Raw genomic sequence first — 25,374 nt, 5'->3', positions numbered from 1 at the left:
TTAGTTGCTCAACAGAACCCATTTCACTTCTCCAGTGGTGGCGTGCTTTACTCCACTCGATCTGACACTTGGCATTGTACTTGGTGGTGTGAAGTTTGCATGCAGCTGCTTGACCGTGGAATTCCATTCCATGAAGCTCTCACCGCACAGTTTTTGTGCTGATATTGATGCCAGTGGAAGTTTGGAACTCTTTAGCTATTGAGCGTTGGCAACATTTATGCACCATGCGCCTCAGCACTTGGGGACCATGCTCTGTGACTTACTTTACCTGGTCTTCCTCTTCATGGATCAGTTTCTGCTGTATCCAAATGCTTCCACATTCCAGTAATTAAAACATTTCACGAATGGACTTATTGCAAATGTGGCATCCTATCACTATACCACACTTGAATTCACTGCGCTCTTCAAACAAGCCATTTAAAAAAAAAAAAAAAAAAAAAAATGTTTTGTAAATGCTGACTGCATGGCTAGGTACTTTATTTTATACGACAAAAGACGAAAATATGGGACATAAGGGCTGCGCCAGAGAGACTTATTTCCCATATTTTCTTGGTTTGTCGTACTTTAAGGGTTTTTGAGGGATTCCCTTATAGGGTTGCTGCCCCATTTGTTAACTAGCGCTTACTCTTTTTTTTTTTTTTTTTTTTTTCTTGTTTTACTTTATTTTAGACACCTGTGACAATGGGTCTGATTAAAATACCATAATTCAGTAATTAAGGTGTGTCCCAATACTTTTGCCCACATAGTGTGCGTGTGTGTTTAGTGTTGTTTTTTGGGGGGCCTGGTGAATTACTTTTCACTTCCATTGCACAAATCTATTTTTGCCAAGTAAATTCTTATATTGGGTACATTCAATTATTCGAGTACTTTAGGTATTTAACAAGCTACTAGAATCTCTGGACAGAATGTAGCCTGGTATAAAGAACAGTAGGACTCAAACTGAAGAACATCTAGGGTAATATTGTTTCTTTGTTTGAACTACTCACAGGGCTGAATGCTAAAATGTAAGCTTCTATTAAGGCTTCAAAAATGTATTTAACATCCGTAGTTTGCATGTTTGGAATATGTGACCTGGTTGAAAAGGAGATTGTGCTCTTGCCAAATGTGACTATATCTTTAACGTAACCAATAATGGGCCTTTTGATACCCCTGCACAGTTATTGGTCACTGGGTTGCTGTGCTTTTAAAAATGACTTCACTGCATTTTTATGTAAACCTGCCTCTTTCATCACTTTCACACTCTATAAAACAAGCTTCAGAAGAATGGCTCTTTCATTGAGGAAAAAGTTTTCTGCTCGGCTTTGAATGCAGCGTTTTAAATGTACCCTAAATATTCAATGTTCCCCTTGGTTTGAATGGTAACCTGGGGATTCTTGCTCAGTGCTTTCAATATTGTTTAAAGGCAAACCGTTCCAGACTCTGATTAATAGATGCAAAGTTTGAAATAATGTTATAGGGATAAGTAGCACCCTTTATAGACTTGTGATTAACCTGTAACTGTCAGTCTGGATCCCAAATACTTTGTCTTTTGAACCTTGTTGTGGAGTACTGGATGTGGTTCATTGGTCCTCTTAAATAATCTCTCCAAGCACTCTTCAGGGTTTCAGTGGATGCACGTAGAAGCTACCGTATATATGTGTAGAATTTAATTCAGAAAATCCAGTTCAAGGATGGACACCAGTGCATGCCACTTACAATACAAACTAAACGTGTGTGTGGATGTACATTCCTCGTGTTTTAACTTCTAATTGTATCAGAAGCAAATCTTAATTTATTGTATATAGTCTCCGTAACAAATCCTTCATTAATCCCATGCGTCTTAACGCACACTCCAGGTACCATAACTACCTTGGAATGGCACTGTAACCACTTGATTCTTATTGTTATGGTATCTGAACGATGTAGCATATTGGAACTATTGACAAGGGAACATTGTTAGGCAGTAGTTTTCTCAGGCATGAAGCATGGACGTCTGTCTTCATTTCACAATGCAGTTTCATTTTTGACACTTACTGGTAAAATCCCAATTATTGGACGTATATAGTGCCCAATGCAATCATTGTATAAAATGCTTTTAATGATGGGATCTGTAGCAAAATGCTTTAAGAAGTCTGACTCGTCCTCCTCTCAGTAATGTTCTGTTTAGTTGCCATCCTGCCATGTGAGGAAATTAATATCTTTGTGCTCATCTTTGTACATTGCTCTTTAATGACCCCTGGGTTCCATGAGTCACTTCTTTTAATGTTATTCATTTATGTAGCCTTAGCATTAACACACTTTACCATAGAATCCACCACCACGGCTGCCTATGTTTACATTAAATGATGAGAAAATTTGCTGGCTAGACTGTAAACAATTGGTTAAACAACCGAAGCTTGGAGTCAGCAAAGTGGCAGTATGTTACACACCAGAAGAGAGGGGTTGATTCGGATGTTGGACAAAGCAACAGGCATATGGTATCGGTTAGCAGACAGAAAGCAGCTCTAAAGTTATTGCCTGGATTAGTTGCAGTGTTTGAAACCTCTCAACATATATACTTTTTTTCCTTTGCTAAATCTGCTTTGAATCCAGACAAAATTCTTCTGTAGTTGCGGTTTTTCTAAAGGGTACTTGACTGGTTTAAAGAAGAAGCCACTCGCGTCATGAGAAGTTTGTTAGTGGCTCACAGATGCAAAGTGTGTGTTTGTGTGTAACTGGCTCTCCGGACACAATCGAAATCTAAACGCTAATGTTGTGTGTTATACAATTAGCGTTTTGCCACAAAAACAAAAGTATGATTGGAGTGTATTAAACTCTAATTTCTGTGTCTGAACACATTGTGTAATTTCTGTTTTCACTCTGCTGGAAACCACCTCCTAGAGTAATTGTATTATTTCCCTCCTGTATACATAGGCCAATGTATAAACACAATTGAAATGTTAAAGTATGCCACCTATATTGACGATTAAATAAATAGGCTATGTTGTATAGCATAGTTTACAGTTGTGATAAAGTAATCTTGATTTGATTTTCTTTACCTTTGAGTGTGTATGTGTGGGTCTCTCGCACATTTATGGACAATGATATGTATTAAATTCCTTTCTCTCTGTTCTTAGAAGGAAGCCACTGTTACCTAATAAAGGTATTACCACATAGAAGAGGTAGATGAAGTACCTTCTTAGTCTGCTTTGAAATTGTAATTTAATCTTTGAGCATGGTTTAAGTATCTGATAACGATGATGGACTCGGTTCATACGAAGTACTAAACTGCTCTTGAAGATCTGTGCTCTCTATGTAGACTGAATTCCAAGAACAAAAAAAAAAAATACTTTTAAATGTATCTGAGCGATAATATAATTACAATTATGTATATAGCTCAAACACATTCTGCATCGCTGTTCAATAGAGAAACAAAAAAAGATTTAATTCTAACAAAACGTGCTAACCTATGGGAACAATAGCTGAAGAGGGCCCTGCCAAAACGAGTATGCAATCCAAGTAGATTAGAGACAGAGGTAGGGATGTACCGAAATTTTAGGCCAAAAATGGGCCTATCCCATTTCGGACGAAAAAAGGTAAAATCTGCCGAATATCGTGAGGATACCCGGAGGCATGCCCTGTGTTGTTGGGTGCGAGGCCCCTCCCGTCTGCCCGGGGAGAGAGACAGCACAGGCTGCAGCTCCGCCGGGTGTGAGCTGCGGACTGTGATGCATTTTGCAATCTCTGACCAGTCAGAGCATTGCCGCAGGTTACCACGGCAACACTGACTTCTAGATATTGCAAGATGCAGCACAGTCCGCAGCTCACACCCGGCGGGGCTGCAGACCGGAGAGTGCACCCACCGAGCCACCAGAGAAACAAAGGTATTGCCAACACCCTCCCTCAGTCACTGTCACCAGTCACCTACTCACTCCCTCCCTCTGTCACCACCTCCCTCAATCACTGTCACAACCTCCCTCAATCATGGTCACCCCCTCACTCAGCCACTCTGTCATCCCCTCACTCTTTGGGGGGGGAAAGTAGTTTTTGGTCAAGGGCATCCTAAATTTTAGGTTTCGGACCAGAATTTTCATTTCGGTGCATCCCTACACAGAGGAAGTGAGTGAATTGAATGTACCTGAAAAATTGGAGTGGTGTTTGGTAGGGGAAAGCACAATAGATAGAAACCAGCAGGGTAAGGTTTAGGAGTTAAGGGGTGAACTCCTAGACTTCTTCTCTTAAATCTGTCAGGGAATATAAATCCATATAGTTATCAGGTTGTGTAAAGAAATATCAGATATAACCTGCCTGCTTTAATTTTAGCAAAAAGTAATTTGTAGTGACTTTTCATTCTTCCCTCCTGTATTTTCAGTTTTTATTCTTTTGAGCAGTGTGTAACTTTTATATTTTTATTCCCACAAGACCCCTTTCTCTACCTTGCTTGCCCCTTCTTTTTGAGTCTATATTCCCCCCCCCCGATTGGCACACCACGTGGTGTGCACCCAATTAACACAGATGTTTCTCCAGCCGCTTTATTGGCTCAGAAAAAGAATTCTTTCATTTCAGCAGCTCAATTGCTAGACCTGTTCACTGTTAAAATAACATCACACCTCTGGTATTATCCCTGCACTAGATATCAAAAATAAAGTTCTTGGCAGCAAAACCTCCTTGTGTAGGGAAAAGCTGAATTCATGCAGAGGAACTGTGGGATTACTGGGATGTTTTACAGGTCCCCTGTAACACTAGCAAGTCCCATTAATGCTTAATGGAAAAACAGACCTATCTTAGATCAAATTTAGTTACAGTTCCAAGCTCAAAGACAGAAATTGGTGTGTTTTTGGCCAGTTCGTGGCTTGGCAGTCTAATTGCTTATTCATGTAGTTTACTTTTATTCTGTAACATATAGTAGATTATTTTTAACAGACTGGCTTGGGCTGGGTGACAGGCCACCCCTAATCACCATTCTTTCACAGAGTAATCTCCTAGCAGGGTCTTATATTGACATCAATGGTGACTTGGATCAGAAGATAAACCTAAACGTGAAATACTAATGTTGTGTGATTATATCGCTATTTGGTATATTGTTATCACAATTGTTTTTTTGGTGATGTTGGTTATCATTATTCCCTCTTCCCAGGTAACTATTAACCTACTATTCCCATATGTCATTTTTTGTTAGAATAGTCTGTCCTATTTTTCCTATTGCATAGAACTGCGGAACATGTTAAAGCTATATACAATTGTTTCAGTGGGCTGAGGTCAAGCAATCTCATAGTTTAGATTCGCCAGCTACAACAAGGTTGTCAAATGCTCATCAGAGGTTAAGAACAACAAAATACCTGAATTCGATATATATATTGGAAACCCCTGTTGTGGTGATTATCCTCGGTTGATCCCTAACTGTAGGCTGGTTTGAACAGGGTATACGGTTTTTATGCCTCTGGGTTTAGTATTTTGATCCCCCGCAGTTTAAATGCCAATCAAATAAAGGTTAATCAATTTGTCATCTGGAGTTAAATGGTTGTTTACCTGCCACAAGCTTGGCATGCACCACTTTTCAATGTAATAATAAATATTTTGCAGGGTAGTCCTTACATGTCAAGCGTATTCCCTAAAGAATATGCGAGGTAATCTGTGTAGAATCAATATAGTAGTCTCCCTAGAACACATGTGAACTGTTCATACTGCATTTATGCTCACTTGGGCTTGTGTACCACGGGATCCACCCCCTCCGGTGACATTGGGAGTGCATGTATCTAGAATAGAAGTAGAGTATCAAATATGGGGCGGGGGGTATGGGAGCCAATACAAGTTTGTGCACTTTGGTTGCGTAAACCTGGTGTACTTTGGTACATAGGTAATTGACAGGAAAATGGGCGTCTGTACCACGTACATATCAGATCAAGCAACTAAAATATGACCAAAAACCCAGAGACTATGGGTTATTCATGCCTAGTCTTAGCCTGGTCTGTACACAATATCTATAAAAACAAAAATATGAATACGAACAAAGAGCATTGTAAAACTTCAGCGCATGTGTGCGGTTACGTTAGCGGAGTCTCAGTTAACAGTGGTGGAATATGGGGTGTCCTCACAGGGCTCTCTGGTAGTAACTCCCCTGGGTGAGGTGCGTTAGCATGGTCTGAGTATGAAGTCTACCACTGTAGGTGGATCAGGCCCGTCCTTTTACTCTGCTGCAGCGTCTTCAGGCCTAGGTTGTTCAAGTGGGAGTCCAACTCTTGCCGGTTCCGGGCTCTATATGTAGTCCCCAAGAGTAAGAACAGGAGGAGTCAAGGTACCTCCCTCGGTGGTAGGAGATATCTCTTGAACGAACCCCTGGAAATGCAAGGAAGCACAGTGCAACCAATAAACTAGGCTGATATCTAATTAAATATCTGATATCCAATTAAACTAGTCCATATAAATAATCTCACGTATTTTAATAAACTGTTACAACTTCATGAAGGGGTTTTCTCTGCCATATACTCATCAGTATTGACATCATGTGGATGTGGACTATTTATATTTATATTTAAATTGATTAGTGGCAATGAGATTGTAGCCTAGGAATTTGGCTACTAAAAGTGAGAAATAGAACAAAATATTAATAGAGAGAAAAAACCCTTCCAGTGCTGTCAAGCAAAGTAATATTTTCACAGCTCCTGGTTTCCATGAAATCTGTCACCTCTGTGAAAAATATACAGCCTTAATCATCAGATAATATGCCCCCAGGGGCTGTGCAGATCATTTCGTAGCTCGGCTCTCCGCTGTTCCTTACAGCTCCCGTATAAAACCAGATGAGCATATTTAAAGGGAAAGCCATATTCACCCCCTCGCCACCTGGTACTTGATATCCCAGCAGAATTGCATGTGTATTAACTGCTGCTTTATATCCTTGTATCACTCACCCATCTTCTTATTACAGACTGTGCCTGCCATCAACAGCTTTGTAAAACGAGCTGGCTTTTAAGCTTTTTAGAGCAAAGTTGAAATTTAAACTAGTTGTACCTAGCCTCATGCATATTACTTGAATTGTCTGTGAAAGGCCTAGAATTCCCATTGGGATAGTTAGTTCAGTAAGTTCAAAGCTGTTTATTTTCCACTTAGGGTTGTGCATCTAGGAATTAAATGGTATTACCATTTGCAGCTTTAAAGGTACATAAGCCCCTTAAAAATCTTTTAGGTTTTTCACTGAAATAATCTACGATTGTTTGCAATCATAAACTAGCAATAGTTGTCGTAGAATGATCTCCGCTACAATACTGTGATCTATAATCTATTAATGCAATTTTGTGTTCTTGAGCAGCAGTTCCCAACCCAGTCCTCAAGTATCCCGAACAGTTCAGGATTTAGGGATTACCCTGTTGTATTTAAGGTGTTTTTAGAAAAAGCACTTGAGACACAACAGGGTAATTCCTAAATCCTGGATGGGTAGGGGGTACTTGAGGACTGGCTTGGGAACCCCTGTTCAAAGTCTCACAAGATGACAAACAGACCAACCAATTATCAATCAAGTAGTGTGAAGTAGTCTGCTTAATTTTATAATTTTACTATATAGTGCTTATTGCAGTCATCATATGCTTTGTTCTAAAATAGCTCAGGGTCGCCCTTTTTAGCATCCCATAGTACGATGAAAGCGCACGTTAACAAATTGTAAACGTTTGTTAATAAGTCACAGGGGCTGTTGGAGTAAATAACATTACATATCATCTACTACATACACAAGATTTTAACTCTATTTTTCTATGCAAGCACCCTATTATCGAACCGCCTTGCAAACATCCGTTGCACAGGAAGTCTTTTTCCAGTTCACAGGTGGATTAAATGTGATTGTTTCAGTGTTGGATCCTGCTGGGATAATTGATCAACTCCTGATTAAGATTTAATTGCCTGCTCACACAGAGGTGTTTGTTGTAGGTGGCTAAAATGTCATGCAATAATTCTATTGTGTTGTTTAGTTTACTTGACATTTTGTCTGGGCTTGAGCTACGATTTGAGGATCGACTGTTGGATTCAGAGATTTTGTATCCCGCATCCCTTATGTAGCAGTCCGGTTTGCAACGTTTCAGGTTTAGATAGCATTACATTCCTAGAAACATCATGTGGACCTGGAGCCTTATTCTTGTTTCATAACTAACCGAAAAGTCCCTGCTGCATATGGCCCTCTATTATATAAAAAAAATTGGCATGTGTACCTTCTACTGTCCCTTTACACAATTGCTAACTTTTTGATATTTGTTTTTGTCTTTATAATTTTTAGGGGCAGTTGTGCCTAAAAATAGAAAGCAATTTTTGATGTTTGGGGGTACTGCCAGTCTTTTAAATATAGTGTTCACAAGAAACAAGTTGCGTGTGGTCGTAGCTGTATATGCAGTCATGTGACCTAATAAAAGTAATCTGGTACACTGGGAAGCAAATATCTGCTATAGGGTGTTTTTTATTTGTTTTGTGAGCGAAGCAGTTTACCCATATGCCTACTTATGACTCACTGCTTCTTTAGAGAAATATCAAATTTAGTCTTCCTGATCATGGGCATTCTTTGTGTGATGGCATAGCTTTTATATTTATAGGAGAGTTTTTTTTTTTTGTATTAACTTAAGTGTTTTTTTTTATTTATTTATTCTGTGATTGGTGGTGGTTGTGCTAGTGCATGATATTCCGTGTACTCGGTGTATCTATAACCATAAACAATTGGCTTCTTCACCTGATCATTTTACAGTTCGCTGTGAAATGGGCGATGTCGCTGGAAGCCTTGTGAATATTTTATGTTCTGCTGATGCAAGTAGAAAGCTTACATTTCTCAGCCTTAGAATTTTCACTTCCCTATAATTTAGCTCCCAAATGGTGAAACTGGCAGATTGCTTTTTTGGAAATGGAAACTATTTTGGGACAGACGCGTAACCTTTAGAACGTGCTTTATAAACTTTGTAAAAACCAAGTCTGCATCAGGACTTTGTAACCAAGCACGGAGACAATGTTGACATTACTAACAATGATGTCATTGTATTGGTGGACCGTGACTGGGAGAGTATTTAGCCAAGCTTATTTCATTTTATTAAATAAATCAAAAGGTTGATCAGGGGCGATTTTTAGACTTTATACGTTTTGGAGGCGAACAAAGTTGTTCTTGTTACAGATACGTTTTTGACCTTGTAGACAAATGCTCACACATACTGCAGATGTGTGCACAGACAATAATCCCAGACACCACTTTTGCTGCAATATATTAAAGGAATAATCTGAGCACAACTCTATCTTAATGAAGTATTTTTTGTGTGTGGATCACTTGTTTCCTAGTCACACCTCCCCTGGCTGTGACTCTCTCAGCCTGCATTATAAAATAGGTTTCATTTTCAATCCATACCGAGAGTTTACTTCAGAAGTTGTATTTCCTGTTTTGTTAATCGATCTTTAATACAGGCTAGTAACAGAGCAGATGAGAAATTATAAACGTGTGCAGTAAAGGAATTTTAAACATTGTATCTCTTCAAAGGAAATCTCTAGGGATACTGTATGCAGCCCTCATCACACCTCCCTGCACGTGACCTACACAAAGTGATTTAAAGGGCCACTCCAACCCGTCTAATTAAAACAAGTTTTTACACTAGAAACACCCTATGGGCCATAACTATTAGGTGTGTCAGGTTTTTCAAAACCATTCTGGGTTCTACAATTTTAGTTTAATGGAGAATATTTTGCTGGATTTCCATTAGTACAGCAAACAGTCAGACACTGTCTCAAACGCATGCTTTATGTCATGCACAAAATGTATCGCAGTACGATATCCCTTACTCAGCAGTGTTTGGCGAAAATAAACCCAGGTGGCTCCAGCATTGTGTGTGCGTCTGGGATGACCCCTAAATGGGTCTGGAGACAGATGTGCAGAAGACAGACAGGGAAATAAAATCACAAACTTAGACACGCGGCGAAGTTAATTGCAAGAACTCAGCTGTCAAAAGCATACAAGCTTTATGCAAATTGATGCCATTGCAAAACAGAGAATTGCACTACACAACTGAAGGATGTGTTTAAATGTAAATAGGATAATTTAGATGATTGGTTCCTATTTAAGGAGTCAAGAGTTATTAACTCTGTGCGTGCCTGGTGGAAGCAGGAAATGATCAGGAAATGTTTCGCGTATTTTTGAGTATTACTAATTTGGCCACTTGTCTTAATGTGGTCAGACATTGGGTGGGTGACCAACTGAAATTCCCAGGGCCATTATCTGTAACATTACAGTTGAAATGTAGGCTGTAATAATAATAGCAATTTAACATTGTGATTCACTGATGATCAGGCGATGTATTTTAAAAAAATTTTTAAAAGTATTATTCAGCAACCATGCTCACTGTGTGAATAGGAAAAGAGCAAATTGTAGTGATTTTAGGTTTTATTACTGGTTACTTTAAGCTCAAGACGTTCCCCAAACACGAAAACATTTGAAAGATGGATTGCAAGTTAATCACAACCCGTAGACCCTTTATAGACTTAAAGGAACACTCCGCTGCCCAAATACAAAATAATTAGAAATCCCTGTGTGGTAGATACACCCCATATGAAAACTTGCATGTATTTAATTATTCATTTTTTCATTGAGGGTATATCTGAAAACAGCTTGCAAAGGCTGATATCGTGTCTGCTGCCTTTGCAAGCCCTCCTCTTCTAACCCCGCCAAGACTTTCTGTGGCTGTCCAATCACAGACTTCACAATGAGAAGTTTTTGCAAGGCAGGTGCTCTGGGCAATTGCTTCCTTTCAAGTTCAGTGCAAGTAAGCTACCAAAACCAGGAAGTAACAGGACATGTTGTCTGCTTGAAAAGCCCAAAAGGGGTGTAACCAGTATAATTTCTAAAAATGTCTTTCTTTTGAAAGCTGCATTTTTCCCAAAATGGGGAAAAAAAAATAGAACACACTTCTTCACACACACAGGATTTCAGCAAGCTAAAGTGCTTTAGGGGTCTGGAGTGTCCCTTAAACTTTGAATTCTATTGCAGTGTTGCTAAGCAAAGGTAAGATGTAACAAGAAATAGATATCCTCTACGGAATTGCTACTCCTTGGTGGTGGTTTATTTTTTGAATTATTTTTTTTAAAGCGGTTTAGGACATTTTTGAAAGAAGTATATTCCATATTAATGGGATAAGTCACATCTCTTTATGTGGAAGCTGACAGCTGACATGTGTGAGGCAGTTGTATTGAGATTTATTCCTGTGAACGTGAAGTGTGTTTTGAAAGTCATTTTTAAGCCAAAATAGCAGCAGTTGAAACGTTCTTAAATTCAGCTTATTGGAGAACCTCTTACAGGAACGGCTATTTGGGCTTAACTTTTGGAATTATTATATTATTTATATAGCGCCATCAGATTCCGTAGCGCTGTACAATTTTATTTTTGTTTCGCTACAATTCTGATAAGTAACATCTATAGTTCACCTGATGTGTTTGATTTGATTTCAGTAACCTGCACACCTCATACAGCACGAGAAACCGTGCGGGGGGCCCTCACGTTCGTATCTAACCACTTGGCTTTGTGGCATTATTGACGTGTTTAAATTCCTGACAGTGTTTAGTCTGCGGCAGTGAAATCTAACCCTTCGCGCCACAATAAGAATTCTCAGGGATTGAACGGGCCACGTTTGCAAACACCAATAATTCATTGACTTTTTGTTCCTGTTAAACCCATTAGTGCGAGCTACATTGCCTGTAACCATGTATTGTATTTGCTCTTGTAAGGGAAGTAATCTATTGAAGCAGTCTCTACTTTTCAGTTAACTAATGAAATGTCTGTTCCTATCAATCATTTCTCTTGTAGCTTTTTCATTTATACGCTCGTTGGTTTAAATTGCTATTCACAAGCCTAAGCTCTGGGTTTTTTTTTTTTTGTTTTGTTTTTTTGGTTCTAGTAACTTTCGAGGAACTGCCTTTAGCGCTTTGCTTAAAAATACGTGACACTATAATATTGGAATCCTTCTCTTTGTCTCCTCAGGGTTTCTTCCTCACTGTGTCCCCTGAGTCCATCCTTAAAGTGGCCACCCAGTCTTCTGAGAACAACAAGATATTCTGCATGAATTTGTCTGCCCCGTTCATCAGCCAGTTCTACAAGGAGCCCCTAATGAAAGCCATGCCATACGTGGACATCTTATTTGGCAATGAAACTGTAAGTCACAACAAAGTATAAACTGGAAGTGAAATCAGGCCCAGATTTACGTGTGTGTATATGTATGCTTTTATATATACCATATGTGTATAGAGAGAATATTTGACAGCTGCGTAGGTCTATATGTTAGTGCATATTGTTGCTTCTAATGTATTGTTTAAATCTAAGTATGCATGTAGGGCTAACGATAATAGGAGTTACGGTAGAGGACTTTAAGGTTAGAGAGGCGTTAATAGGGTGCCAAGAGAATAAAAAAAACAGAGGATTTACAGTTGTGCAAGGATGTTTAGCACTATTGGGTTTAGAGGTAGATATGGGCTAAATTTAGGGCATACAAATGCTATTTTGTTTTTAAGAGGGATTAAACACAAAAAAAACCCTAAGAATCTAGTTTTTTGTTTCCACCTTCCCAACATTTTAGTATGAGTGCAGCGCTGCACTTATACGAAGTGTTGGGAAAGTGGATATACCAACTAGACTCTTATTTGTGGGTTTTTTTTGGTGTTTATATATTGTAGTTGATTTTAGAGTACCCATAGAGTGTAATCAGCAGCTATACTAAATAATTTATCTACCACAAGCGCCACTTTTTCCACACCTGCTGTGTTTTTATATTTTAGGAGGAATTGTAAACCTATGATTTAGAAATCCCTTCCCCCAACACCTTGTGTTTAGATTTTGAGTGCTTAAAATCGTGAATAAAGGAAATGCTTAGGCTTTCGGGGGTGTTAAATTTAGTTTTGGGACATGCAGTTTGGGTTATTTGTGTATTTGACATAGGAGTGTGAATACATTGCGATCAGTCTCCTATGATTACTGATATTAGAGCTACTGTAGTGGTTATACAGTGTGCATCACTCAATGTTATCCTTGCTCTTCCTGCAATGCATTTCCTGTGTGAGAGGCTGCTAATTGACAGATCACTTCCTGTCCAGCCTCACACACAGACTGTGAAGGACCTAGGATAGCACGGAGTTTACACCCTCTAAAACCGTTTCTGTATCTCCGCTATCAAGTATAGGAGACTGGCTGATTGTGCTACAGAGGACACTCCTGATACTTGTCTTCCCATCAGTTGACTTAAGTGCTGAAAACAGGCACCCCCTAGAAGGCACGTACCTACCCTGCCTAATGGGAAATCCGCCTCTGTGTAAAATGTGCCTGCTTGTCTCATTTAGAATTGATTTCATAGTCCTTCTGTGCTGGAAATGTATAAAAGGAAGTCTAACTTTAAAGAAGGCTTTCCGGTGCTAAGAAATTCTCTCTGATGCAGCGATCCTATGATAGACCTTCTGGGGAAAGTGGTGGCTGCTGTCACCTAGCAAGAACCATTCTTAAATGGCTTGACTACTGAATCTGAGAGGGCACTAGTGTATTCCTGGCATTACAACTGACCATAGTTATGATGTTTCATGTGTGTGTTTATGGGGAAAAAGAGCTTCTAGTGGCTGTTAGCCTGAGGGACACGAGAGGCATTGTTTTGGACGAATTGTAAGCATTGCTGTTTTCAAAAACATTGTGTTTTATATTTGTCTGAAAAGTGACAGGATCTGTGCACGGAAACATCTACATCATCCCCTCCAGCAACAGTCAATCCAAAACTGTATGCAATTCAAACATCACAAAATAGGACAAAGGCAGTAAAACATTAGCTGCAATGATCAAATTTTTTTAGAGGTCATGTCTGCAGACAATTCAGTAGCTTATGGAAAACCCTCACCCAAGAGAAGTAGCATTATCATTACTGGAAGCAATATTGAAGTTTGTAAATGGATAGAAACAATGATAGTTAAAGGAACAGTCCAATGGTATTGATTTTGAACGTTGTAGTTGGTTTAATATTTCCACCCCCAATTCTTCCCTGTGTCCTAAAATAACTTATTTACCTCTGATCAATCAGCTACACAATCTCAGCTCTACTGTACCCCTGGGAGATCATCACTAGTGGTGTTCAACCAGCTAATCCATTGCTTCCATAGGAACACATGGAACATGCACAGTAATCAATGTGATTCTTCATAGAGGAGCAATAAAACCAGTGTTTCTATACTAGAAGCCCTCACTTTAAGGAAGGCAATTCTGCCGACTGTCTGGTTGAAAGGAGACTGCCTTGACGAAAGCTTACAAAAATTAAGATTATACTTTTTGAATTTGGCACGTTAAAAAAACAAAACAAAAAAACTAGCTTTGGAGCGTTCCTCTAAATGGTTACTCCGAGCACATTAACAAATTCAGTGATTTGAAGTGGTCCTGGTGCCTGTAGTCTGTGCAGTGTTTAACTTTGAAAGGCTGCACATAAAGTGTAACCCCTCTGCTTTCAGTGGTGTTACTCCACCTCCAGCAGAGTCATTAGGGCATCATTAGCCAGCCCAGAACAGAAGTTCATGGCTGACCAATATCCTATTCCTATGCATAGAATGACATTCATTACTACTGTAACAACTTTTATGAAAGGAAAATGGGGGGAATTTAGAGTAGTATTGACCTATTGTCTTCATAATAATCTTTATCCATGTTTTTTTGTTTTTTTATTTTTTTATTTACAATGATCTATTTTTATTTCTTTTGTTAGAAGTTGCTCGGTTTAATCCAGAGATACAGATGGTGAAAGTGGTGGTTTGCACTCCCCACCGAGTGTAATAAATGAGTGGCGAGTGAAAATATAAAAAGGCAGCAAGTAGCTCATTCAGATATAGAGAACTGCTGTTACATACTCCCATAGCAGCAATACACACTTTTGATGAATCTATATTGGCCTTCTCTAATATTGCATAAAACTCATTGCGCCTTCCTGTGTCGATCACCCCCCTTCGCCCATAATATTTTATTTATTACATATTTGGAGGATAAAGCACGTCATTCTGTAGCTAATCCTTTTAGCATGTAAAATAAGTAAAAACATTAACGGTTAATATGTATCTGCTGCAGTCCTCCTGGTGTTCTTTGACACTGCTTTTAACTTTTTACAAAATGCCAGGCCTCTCTTCTAAGAATTATTTGTCATAGTTGACAAATGTTGCACATTACGAGAGAAATTCTACTTTTACCATGCTCTGTATATAGTGTCTATATTAGGCTGTAAATGGTGTGTGAGATACAGAGCAGACTGAGAATTTGTCACCTGATTGACCCGACTGTATAGCCCTTGAGACTTTTATTATATTTGTATTTTTTCCAGTTATTTGGGCAGTTTTCCGAACTACTGTTACTTAGTCTCATACTGGTGTCAAACAGTAGAATTGCAGCAGCTTATATAAAGCCAGCTCCTGGCACTATCCATGTGTGTGCTGTTCGTTTCTCAGTAATGTTCAAAGCCAGACTTCTAGGACTAATTTAGTAATACTCTCAACTGTCCCCCTCCCCCCCTACCCAGCATCCTCTTATGAAGTCAGTATAACAAATTGCAGCCGAGGATGTCATATGGCCTGGTGCTTTCAGTCTTTTGATAAAGGTGTTCTGCTGGAAGGTTCACAAGTTCAAAACCCAGCAAGCATGTCTGAGTACTCATCTCTCCGGGGAAGACACAGTGCGCACTAATTATCATTGGGCAATAACTGTAATGATTGTGGAGCTTCATAAGGAGGGAAAGTACTGACGTCCCCCAGGAATCGAGGAATAAAGATATATTCAAATCTACGATCTTTCCCCTTCTTTCGGAATTCAAGGGAATTTAGCAGACAAGCTGATGGGCTGTTTGAAGGCTTTTATGCAGCAGGACCTATGCTACAGGATCAGGATAAAAATTTACTTTTAATCCATTCGTTGTCTAATCCATGCAATAAAATTCCTCCCACCCCTTTACTATTGAACAGCAAGGTAACCTGTAGAGCAGGCATTACATCTGGTTTATAGTTTCTACATTTGATTTTGTCTAGAATAGATTTGCAGGTTTTTTTTGAGTATCAGTTCAGTTTTCAGGAGGAACTTTAGGGTTGCTCTGTGTTGTGAAAAGGTCCTGGGTTTAATTTTTTCACCCTTTCGTTGTTGCCCCTAAATCCCTCTAATATTGAGAGAGGAGTAATACCTCCAATTAGATAACCTGTCCAGTGCCACCTTAACATTGCATGTTGCTTCGAGTGCAGGGGTTTATACGCTGAGAACTTGTGTAAAGTTTGGGGTTAATACAGCAAGTCTATAAAGAGTCTTAATGGGACTCCTAGAACTCATTGTGATTTAGTGTAGCGAATTTGGGTGTGGTACAGTGAGGGATTTGGAAGGGGGGATAAAATGTACCCTTACCACCAGGAAGTGTAATACAGCTTGACTTTTTCCCCTTATCTTTACAGCATACAGAAAACTTTGCTGTAGTCGTAGACAATATTAAACCATGAGCGATACAACTGAAATCTGTCAAATGTAATTATGATTTGAGGGTTACGTTTAAATCATTTTAGGTCTTTATAGCTTATTGTGGTTTTGAAGAATGGAATCTGTGTAAAATCAGTGCAGGGCCTGGTTTCCTTTGGTGAGACCAAACAGTCGCTGAGGATCACCACTTACTTTACTAAACTTATTGGTTGAGCCACAATTGTATATGGTCCGTGAACAGTTATTTTCCACATTTCAGTATTTTACCATTTGTGGTTAAATAGTGACAAGAACCAAGCAATGATCATAAATTGTTGTGGTCTTGACATTTGTTAGTGACCACACAGTCTGATCCCTAACGGCTCTGTGTCAGCTGGGAATGTCCTTGTTTAATATTGTCCTCGCACTAGATCCTCTAGAATGTAAGCTCATTGAGCAGGGCCCTCCACCTCTCTGTTCCTGTACGTCCAGTTGTCTGGTTAAAATGACATGTCTGTTAGTCCACCCGTTGTACAGCGCTACGGAATCTGATGGCGCTATATAAATAATATAACAATCTGTACGGTCACGGAATGGTACATTTTATTTCAATGTCCCATCTTTGGGTATAATGCAATTGTTTTGTAATTAGAGGTTGTCTTATCTCTTTTTCTCTTCATCCAACTATAAATTAATGTTTCCTCCTCCCATTCTTTCTTTCTTAGGAAGCTGCAGCATTTGCTCGGGAACAAGGCTTTGAGGTGAGTGGAACCGCACCAAAACTTGCACCCCTGATTGTGTTCTGGGTGCTCTATGCCGCCTCTGACAACAAAAGAGTTAAAACGATTTTCAATGTTTCTTTTGCTCATAAAAAATTCTATATTGTGGACAGTGATTGATGTTCCATTGTGCTCACTCCTGTTGCCATGGCAAACCTTGAATTCGTCACATGTATTGCCCTCCCACCCTCTTGTCATCCTCCCTACTGTTCATCAGCCTGGCAAGGTGACAAGAGTACCATGGGTAGGAGGTTGGAGAGCCGTGTCACGGGTTTTACTGCGTGTTACATCAATAGGCTAGGTGATTTGTTTAATAGTTTTTTTTTGTTTTTTTTCTTTCTTTGGTTTAAATTAGTCATTTCCTCAAACGGCAAAGTGATGCTGAAAGCCTTGTACAAGCAAACAAGCAACCTCCTTACACGTACATTGTTTTCACACAGTTCTGCTACAAAGAAGATTACCGTAAATGATTATTGTAAAATAAATGGCTAGTGTGGGAAACAGATGGTCAAATGTACTTAAGCAATTAGGTTTACCTTTATTTGATAAAATTAGAATCGCTGTTTACAGAAATCAGGGGTGTCAAACTGAGACCCTAGCCCCATAAAGCTATTACAAGTGCAATTCTTTGCTAGATTACAGCTGTGGTAGAAAATTATGGAAGTTCTAATCCAAAAACAGCTGTGAGCACAGTTTGACACCGCTGTATTAACCTGTGATATATATGGGTCACTGGTCATTCCATAAAAAGGATTAACTCACTGAATAGTCTGAGACATGATCTCTGTATCGGAGTTTTCGTTTTGTCCATCTGTACTTGCCTTATGTTTGTCTTGGTAAATTCAACTTATTCAAATCTTTTTAAGAAGTCATTTTAAACTTAAGACTTGTTTTTTTGTTTTTGTTTTTTAAATCAAATACACATACATACTTCCTACTCTGGCACTGTCTTTATTTTGATTTAGAGCCAGTGGTATGTATTGCTTTGGTCACCATTGTACAGCGCTACGGAATCTGATGGCGCTATATAAATAATAAAATAATAATAATGCTACAGTACCCGAATTTGGGGTGACTTTAAAATCATTCCAAAAAAAATATTCTTTAAAGGGCCTCTTAAGTCAACCAGACCACTTCATCACATAAGATCATTTTAGAACCTGCGATGTAGTGACAGCCACTAGAGGTGCTTCCTCATTCAGAACAGAGTGAAATGCTACAGGCATTACTGGATTCATATGCTACAGAGTACCTCCCAGAGTTGGTAGCCATACCAATTTTATATTGTGACAACTTTCTTGCTGCCTCCTCTACCACCGGAAGCTTCTTCAAGAAGATTCTGTTAGCTCCATTGACCTAATCCTTGTAGTTTATTGGTTAATTGTTACCAGCTAACGTTTGATCCATCTAATCTGCGTGTTCATCTCTCTTTTAATTAAATGCTCATGTACAATTATTCTTCACATTAGTTCAGTTTTTGTCTTGCCATGATCTGCCAAATGCCCGTTGCAGACCTAACTTCTAAGTCTTAATGCTTTGGGTTATTACTCTTTAAATGTCAGTGACAATCCATGCCATTCTCACAGTCTGCTTGTCTGTACACCTATTGATGCTATTGGAATAAATACATGTCCGATAAAGCATATTCATCTGACAGGATAGTCATTTGTCTGTAATGGATAAAATAAGGAACACATTTTTTTTTTACTGAGGACGTTTGCAGGATCCACACACAAATATATTTGCCAACATACTATTTTGTGTCACATATAGTCATACTTCGGAATGTAATATTGCCACCTGGCCAGGAAACGTAGCTTGTGTCAGAGGCCAAATGATTTGTTATAGAGCATTAGATTACAAGATGGATTAAGAGTCATTAAGGTTTGAAATGTTGTGGTTGCATGACCAGGTTAGTGCTAATGTCAAGCCCTAACACCCCCCCCCCCTTCCCCTTGAGAGGACGTGGCTTCAGAGTATTTTCCCAAACTAGGTTCAGGTGTAAAACTACATTAAAAAACACCTGCAGAATTACCAAACAAATTCAAAATGCAACCTTGAGATCAGCTGTATGAAACATTAAGCACCCACGGAGCAAAAATATTCCTGAAAGAGCATCATACACAAACCATACAATGCATAAAACACATTCCACTAATCTCCTGCTGTGACTGCCAGTAGACCTTTTATGACGGCTACGCACACTCAGACACTACTATGGATTCTCCTTAGTTTCAAACAAAATTAAACAAAATAAAAATTACCAATCTTGCTAATGCATTGAAGATTTATTGCTTCCATTCATTTGTGCAAGTGGTTTTCATTTGTGTATTTCGGGTATGAAATAACAGATGTCGTGCATAGTGGCCACTTACAGGGCCTAGGGGAGTACGAGTACAGAAGGAATTGGCTGAAACAACACAGCCGTTTCATTTTTGACCTTGTGGGTATATGAGATGTAGCAAATCAATGAGTCCACCTATTGAAGTACGTTGAGAGGCACGTAGGTATCTTTTTTGAGGTGTTATCTAAATTGCCTAAACACTACATTATTAATTGGATAACTCTCCCTTAAATACAAAGTTCAAAAAAGATTTATTTGTTTAAGAAGTGTAAAGAGGGAGGAAAAAAGAGAATCTTCAAAAATACTACTCTGGGGAGGTTTGTGTTTAGCTTCTATTAAGTGCATTAGATGGGAAACAGGTTGACAAGGAGGAGAATCAAAGGACATGTAATCAGGTGGTGAAGATTAGGAATAGCTGCAAATGTTTTGTCTGCTCTGATCTGCTTGGTTTTCAGAACACCCACTGGATTCTGACTATTAGACTAACCATTTCAATAATTACTACTTTTCCTGAGTGGCACATTACCGTCTTGTGATATAAACCCTTCATTTGCATTCCTGCCTCCTCCTGGTAATGTACATCTTTTCCATGTTCCATACATGTTAGTGGTGGCCACTGCAGTGTGGACCTGCTGTTTTCAGAAATTAAAAGCTTTTTTTTATTTTTTATCTTTTTTTGTTTAGAAAAACAAAAGGTAAGGCTTGGCACCCTTGGTTTATTTATAGGTATGTTCTTGGCTTAGTGTCTTAACCTCTGATCCAGCCTTAAAACGTGTATTTCTCATAATCATCTGGGGTTAAAGGACAAACGCTACACCTTTGCTTAAACTCGTCAGTATAGATCAATCCACTGATCTGCTCTAAGCGCCAAACATAACTAGAATCTTATCAAGTATGACTTAACCCGCTAAAGGGCTAGGCTGAGACCGGTTCCCTTTTTAACATTTCATTCATATAGAGGCTCTTGTCTTATCCGTCTCATTATGTTGGCATCTGGTGATAAGAGCTGCTTTGCTAGCACCTGGCTGTGTCAGGATCTGAGCAGATACGCCATCACCAAGTGTTTGCTATACGTGCTGGGATGGAATACGTGAATGACACATTCCTAAGTGAAGGGCTCTCCAGTCCTCCCAGTCACTTAATTTGCTTCACTAACAACCATTGAATTTTCTACATTTTTCATTCATAATTTGACTCTGTTTTTCTCTTTGTAGTTACAAGTAATTGAAAACCCGTGGGGGGGAAAGGGTTTTTTGTTGTTTTTTTCCTATGTCCATGAATTTGAGGTGGGAGACAAAATGTGAACATTATTAAAGGAATTTAATACGCATCAAACCATTACATTTCAGTGTTGTGGTTTTGGTTTTATTTACTCTGACAATGTAATAAAATACATTTTCTTTCATGCCTCTTGTGGCTGTCAGACTGTCGGCAACTAGATGTGATTCCTTAAGACCTTTATGGGAAAAAAATGAAAGTTCTTCACATTCAGAATTATAATGCACAACAGGATAAAAAGAATTGGTTTGGCTGAGTCCCGTGACTGCTGCGTATGCATCTTACATTCACAGTGCTTTTCTACAAGAAGCCTCTGATTGGACAAGAGATCAAAGACAGTGAATGAGTTCTCTTAAGATGGAACACACTCATTTCAATATATTCTTTTATTAATATTTTTGCAACATGGTCATTTTATTTGAATCATGTACAGGCTCTAGCTATACCATTAATTTTTAAAATTGATTTTATTTTTTACATATTTTTATTTTTATGTTAACATTTAGTTTCTTATACTTCAGCTCTAGTTCCATGGTATTGATCTCTCTGCTTATTGACCCCTCTGTGGATATGCTTTGGAAGACTGGGTTATAGTGTTGGGAATACAGCTTTCCCAATTGGTTTTAGTATTCCTAATATAGTGTCACTCTATCAAACTCCCCCCAGCAGCATTTAAAGGATTAAGCTCTTTAAACCTAGACTAAGAGAAAAGTAGACTAATAGAGTAAACTGTAGAGGTCAATGGCAGCTATAGTGAAGAAGTGAGATTTGCAGTAAGTTGCACTGATTCCATCTACTGCACGCACATTAGGCCTTCATCATAGGAAAACACTGAATCAATGCTTATCTATGGGGAATTTGAAGGTGCTGAATGTCTCCATGCCCGGCGTGAGCACATCCAGCGTCATTTCATGGAGTCGAACTCTGAATTGACAGGAAGCGCCTCTAATGGCTGACTGGTGGGCACTAGGTTTTTCTGAAACTGCAATATTTTACATTGCAGGGCTAAGTGGGACAGGGACACTGCACCCTACCACTTCAATGAGATTAAGTGGTTTGGTTGCCTATAGTCTGGGTCTGTTGAAGGATGCTTTATATAGCATGAACAAGCTTCATTCTAGTTAGGTGGGTGGTGACCGCTTGTGAGAATCTTGTATGAGTCATTACGGAGATAAATGCTTGATGATTATGTCGACTGGTCCCAGCCAACAGGACAATCCATATTCCCCTTTGATATGTAAACCACCAAACCTAGACAAGCTTGCCACAAACATATTTTAGGGTGTTTTTTGGAATAGTTTGTTGGCACAGCCATGATTCCTGTAGAAAAGGAGACTCCGCTAGTGTTATGTTAGAAATTGTGTATAATGAGTCCTACAATGGATATTACAGGGCTATAATGCAAACCTCTATGCTCTACCAGCCATTTAAAGCAAATATTTGAGTTTATTTTCTTTTCTTCAAATTAAACTAGGCTTATACTCTTGTTAAGTTGAATATCTGGGCCATAACAACTTCATTGAAATTAAGTTGTTATGGTGACAGATTACCTTTACCTTGTAGGTGTTAAATCATCCACAAAGTCTCACCACTCACTTCTCTGCCATTTAGGAAAAGTCCGCTATCCTTCCGCTTTTCTCAGAAAGCCTTGAACAAGGAAGCCACTGATTGGCTGAGAGTAATTGATGCTCTAACCAATCGGTGGTGCCAAGGCAGTCCTAAACTTACTATTTAGAATCTGAGAGCTGTGGAAGGACGGGCAACAGCTTCTAAATGGCAGAGAATTGAACAGTGAGACTGCAGGGGTGTGATCTATACACCAAACTGCTTAAAGTTTATCCACGGCAAAATGGCTGAATTACCATTGCATGAATAGAGCACTGGAGGAGGTAGGAACGAAAGGCTGGGGGCTGCATATGGGGTAAGAGGGAGTAAGGAGGAAAATCCCATATCATATAACCCCATAAGCTCAAACCTCCTCAGATTATTTAAGACCTCCTGCTGACATTAATAAAAAAATAATAATAATAACAGTTCTGTTAAGTATTAAGGGAAGAATTTACTCTAGAAAAAGGAAAGGGAAGAGAAAAAGGAAGAAAAAGATAGAGAAGAGAATAAGAACAAATGGCAAATTGTCTAAGTGCTTGAATACCAGATTTTGAAAGATCATGGCTTCAAAAAAAGGTGATATTAAAGCAAAATAAATGAGAAAGATGCCGAAATAAGAACTGGGGAAAAAAATCAATACATTAATCTCTCTCCAGGGCTAAAAAAAAAAAACAGATTTGAGAAACCGCTCATTTGGTATATTGGTGTCACGTATTCATCCGCACATAAAAATGTGGTTAATTGCATTTACCGCCTTGACAGGAAAAGTTGTGCCACGCAGCAATCATGCACATGGAACCTGGTAATTGTTTTTGGGGTCAAAGGCCGGTTACGGCCAATCGGCTCCACAGGAGGGGTATTTAAACCCAATTCTCTTTTTGCTCATTGCCCTGTCGTGGTTTCATCCTGATGGTAATCAGAGAGTGCTTTCCTGATCTTAATTTTATGGTATTTGACTTTAGCTTCGTTTTGATTTGCTGAATTCTGGGATCCTTGGCTTTCCCTCATCGTTGTGCCTGATTCTGTGTTCCTGACCTCAGCATTTATTTTGACTATTTTTGGATATGCCAAGTCCGGCCATTCTACGGTCTGGTTATACGTTATCCTTAGTCCTAGGTGTGACACAATTCTGCGTGCTGGTTCAACTTGTAATCTTGACAATTGGAGAGTGAGCTGGAACTGCCAGGAATATATTCAACTGGCTCAGTAAAACAAAATTCAGAATGGTTCGAAATAGGGAGTGGTACAGTCACAAAGTGGTACAGTCTGGGCTGAAAAAAAAGACTAAATAATATTCTTCTATTCGTAAGAAAGGAAGGGTAAACCTGCCCAGTTTGTAACGATATGCAGAAGCTAGTATGCGGTGTCATGTGTCTAAGCTTTAATATAACCAGAGTAAAGATGCGAGCTGGTACCATATAGAGCAAGTACTAGCAGGCATGAGTAACTCGGAATGCCTATTATGGTTACATGATGAAAAATAGAAAAAAAAAATCAGTTGGCAATGATAACTAGGAATTGTATTGAATTCTGGATTATATTTAAAAACCGCATACCATATATACTAGAGTATAAGCCGACCCGAATATAAGCCAAGGCCCCTAATTTTACCCCAAAAAACTGGGAAAACGTATTGACTTGAGTATAAGACTAGGGTAGGAAATGCAGTAGCTACTGGTAAATTTCTAAATAAAATTAGATCCTAAAAAATTTATATTAATTGAGTATTTATTTACAGTGTGTGTGTGTATATAATGAGTGCAGTGTGTGTGTGTGTGTGTAGCTGAGCCTTGGTGGGGGGTGGGCAATTTTATTATTTTTTTTTTTTTTAATTATTTTAATAATTTTTATTATTTTTATTATTTTATTTCATTATTTTGTATTTTTTATTTTATTTAAAAAAAAAATTGTCCCCCCTCCCTGCTTGATACATGGCAGGGAGGGAGGCTCTCACTCCCTGGTGGTCCAGTGGATGGGCACTGTGTAGGAGGGGGGCTGGCAGAGCGTTTACTTACCTCGCCTGCAGCTCCTGTCAGCTCCCTTCTCCTCCGCGGCGGTCCGGTCAGCATCTCTGTCAGCTCACACTGTAAGTCTCGCGAGAGCCGCACTATGATCCCGGGGCTCTCGTGAGACTTACACTGGGAGCTGACCGAGGTGCTGAACGGACCGCCGCGGAGGAGAAGGGAGCGGACAGGAGCTGCATGAGAGGTAAGTAAACGCTCTGCAGCCCCCACAACCCCCTGTCTGTATTATGGCAATGTAAATTGCCATAATACAGACACTGACTCGAGTATAAGCCGAGTTGGGGTTTTTCAGCACAAAAAATGTGCTGAAAAACTCGGCTTATACTCGAGTATATACGGTAGGTCTGAAGGAAAAGTTATTACTGTCCCGCTCCCTTAGAACTGTTTAAGAACTCATATTTATGATTATTATAATAAAATGGCTCAGAATATTTCCTTGGCTCTCAATGGTGAAATTACCCAAAAAGCTACGAGTAAATGGTACAGCATATTAGAAAATTTTAGAAAAGCCTAAATTACATCCATTTGAGGCATGGCAAAAAGAACTGGACGCTCAATATTATTCTGAACAATGGGCAAATAGTATGTGTGGAGTGAGTAAGTTAACCCACTGTCTAAATATGGAAGCATTGCATTACAAAATTATGATGCATTGGTATATGGTCCCGGTAAAATTTGTAAAATTTAATTTAGGGATGAATCCACTTTGTTGGAGATGTAATGAAACCATTGGAACCTTCGGTCATATATGGTGGAGCTGTAAAAGAATAAAGTAGGCCTGGTTGGATCTTTGTTATCCTATCCACTCTATCACTATTATGCCACCAACGATTAAAAGAGTTCCATTTCATTTGAATCTAGATAATACACTGAATAAATAGGAAGCTATGGTCATACAAGGCTTTTTGGCTTTAAAAATTATAATTGCCAGGAAATCGCACCAAC

The 25,374-nt window shown here is 39.0% G+C and overlaps 1 protein-coding gene across 4 annotated transcripts in view; it reads left to right on the top strand.

The window, feature by feature from the left end:
* Nucleotides 1-25,374, top strand: part of ADK (adenosine kinase) — a 188,162-nt gene that overhangs the window by 149,723 nt on the left and 13,065 nt on the right. For all 4 annotated transcript variants that reach the window (XM_063434341.1, XM_063434342.1, XM_063434344.1 and 1 more), the window contains exons 7-8: nt 11,939-12,109; nt 17,122-17,157. In XM_063434341.1, the coding sequence (XP_063290411.1) occupies nt 11,939-12,109; nt 17,122-17,157 (207 nt within the window). The remainder of the gene's footprint in view (nt 1-11,938; nt 12,110-17,121; nt 17,158-25,374) is intronic.

Source organism: Pelobates fuscus, chromosome 10 (genome assembly GCF_036172605.1).
Source record: "Pelobates fuscus isolate aPelFus1 chromosome 10, aPelFus1.pri, whole genome shotgun sequence".
Taxonomy (NCBI): Eukaryota; Metazoa; Chordata; class Amphibia; order Anura; family Pelobatidae; genus Pelobates; species Pelobates fuscus.
The sequence above is the reverse complement of the archived record's forward strand: the minus strand, read 5'-3'. Positions and strand labels throughout refer to the sequence as shown.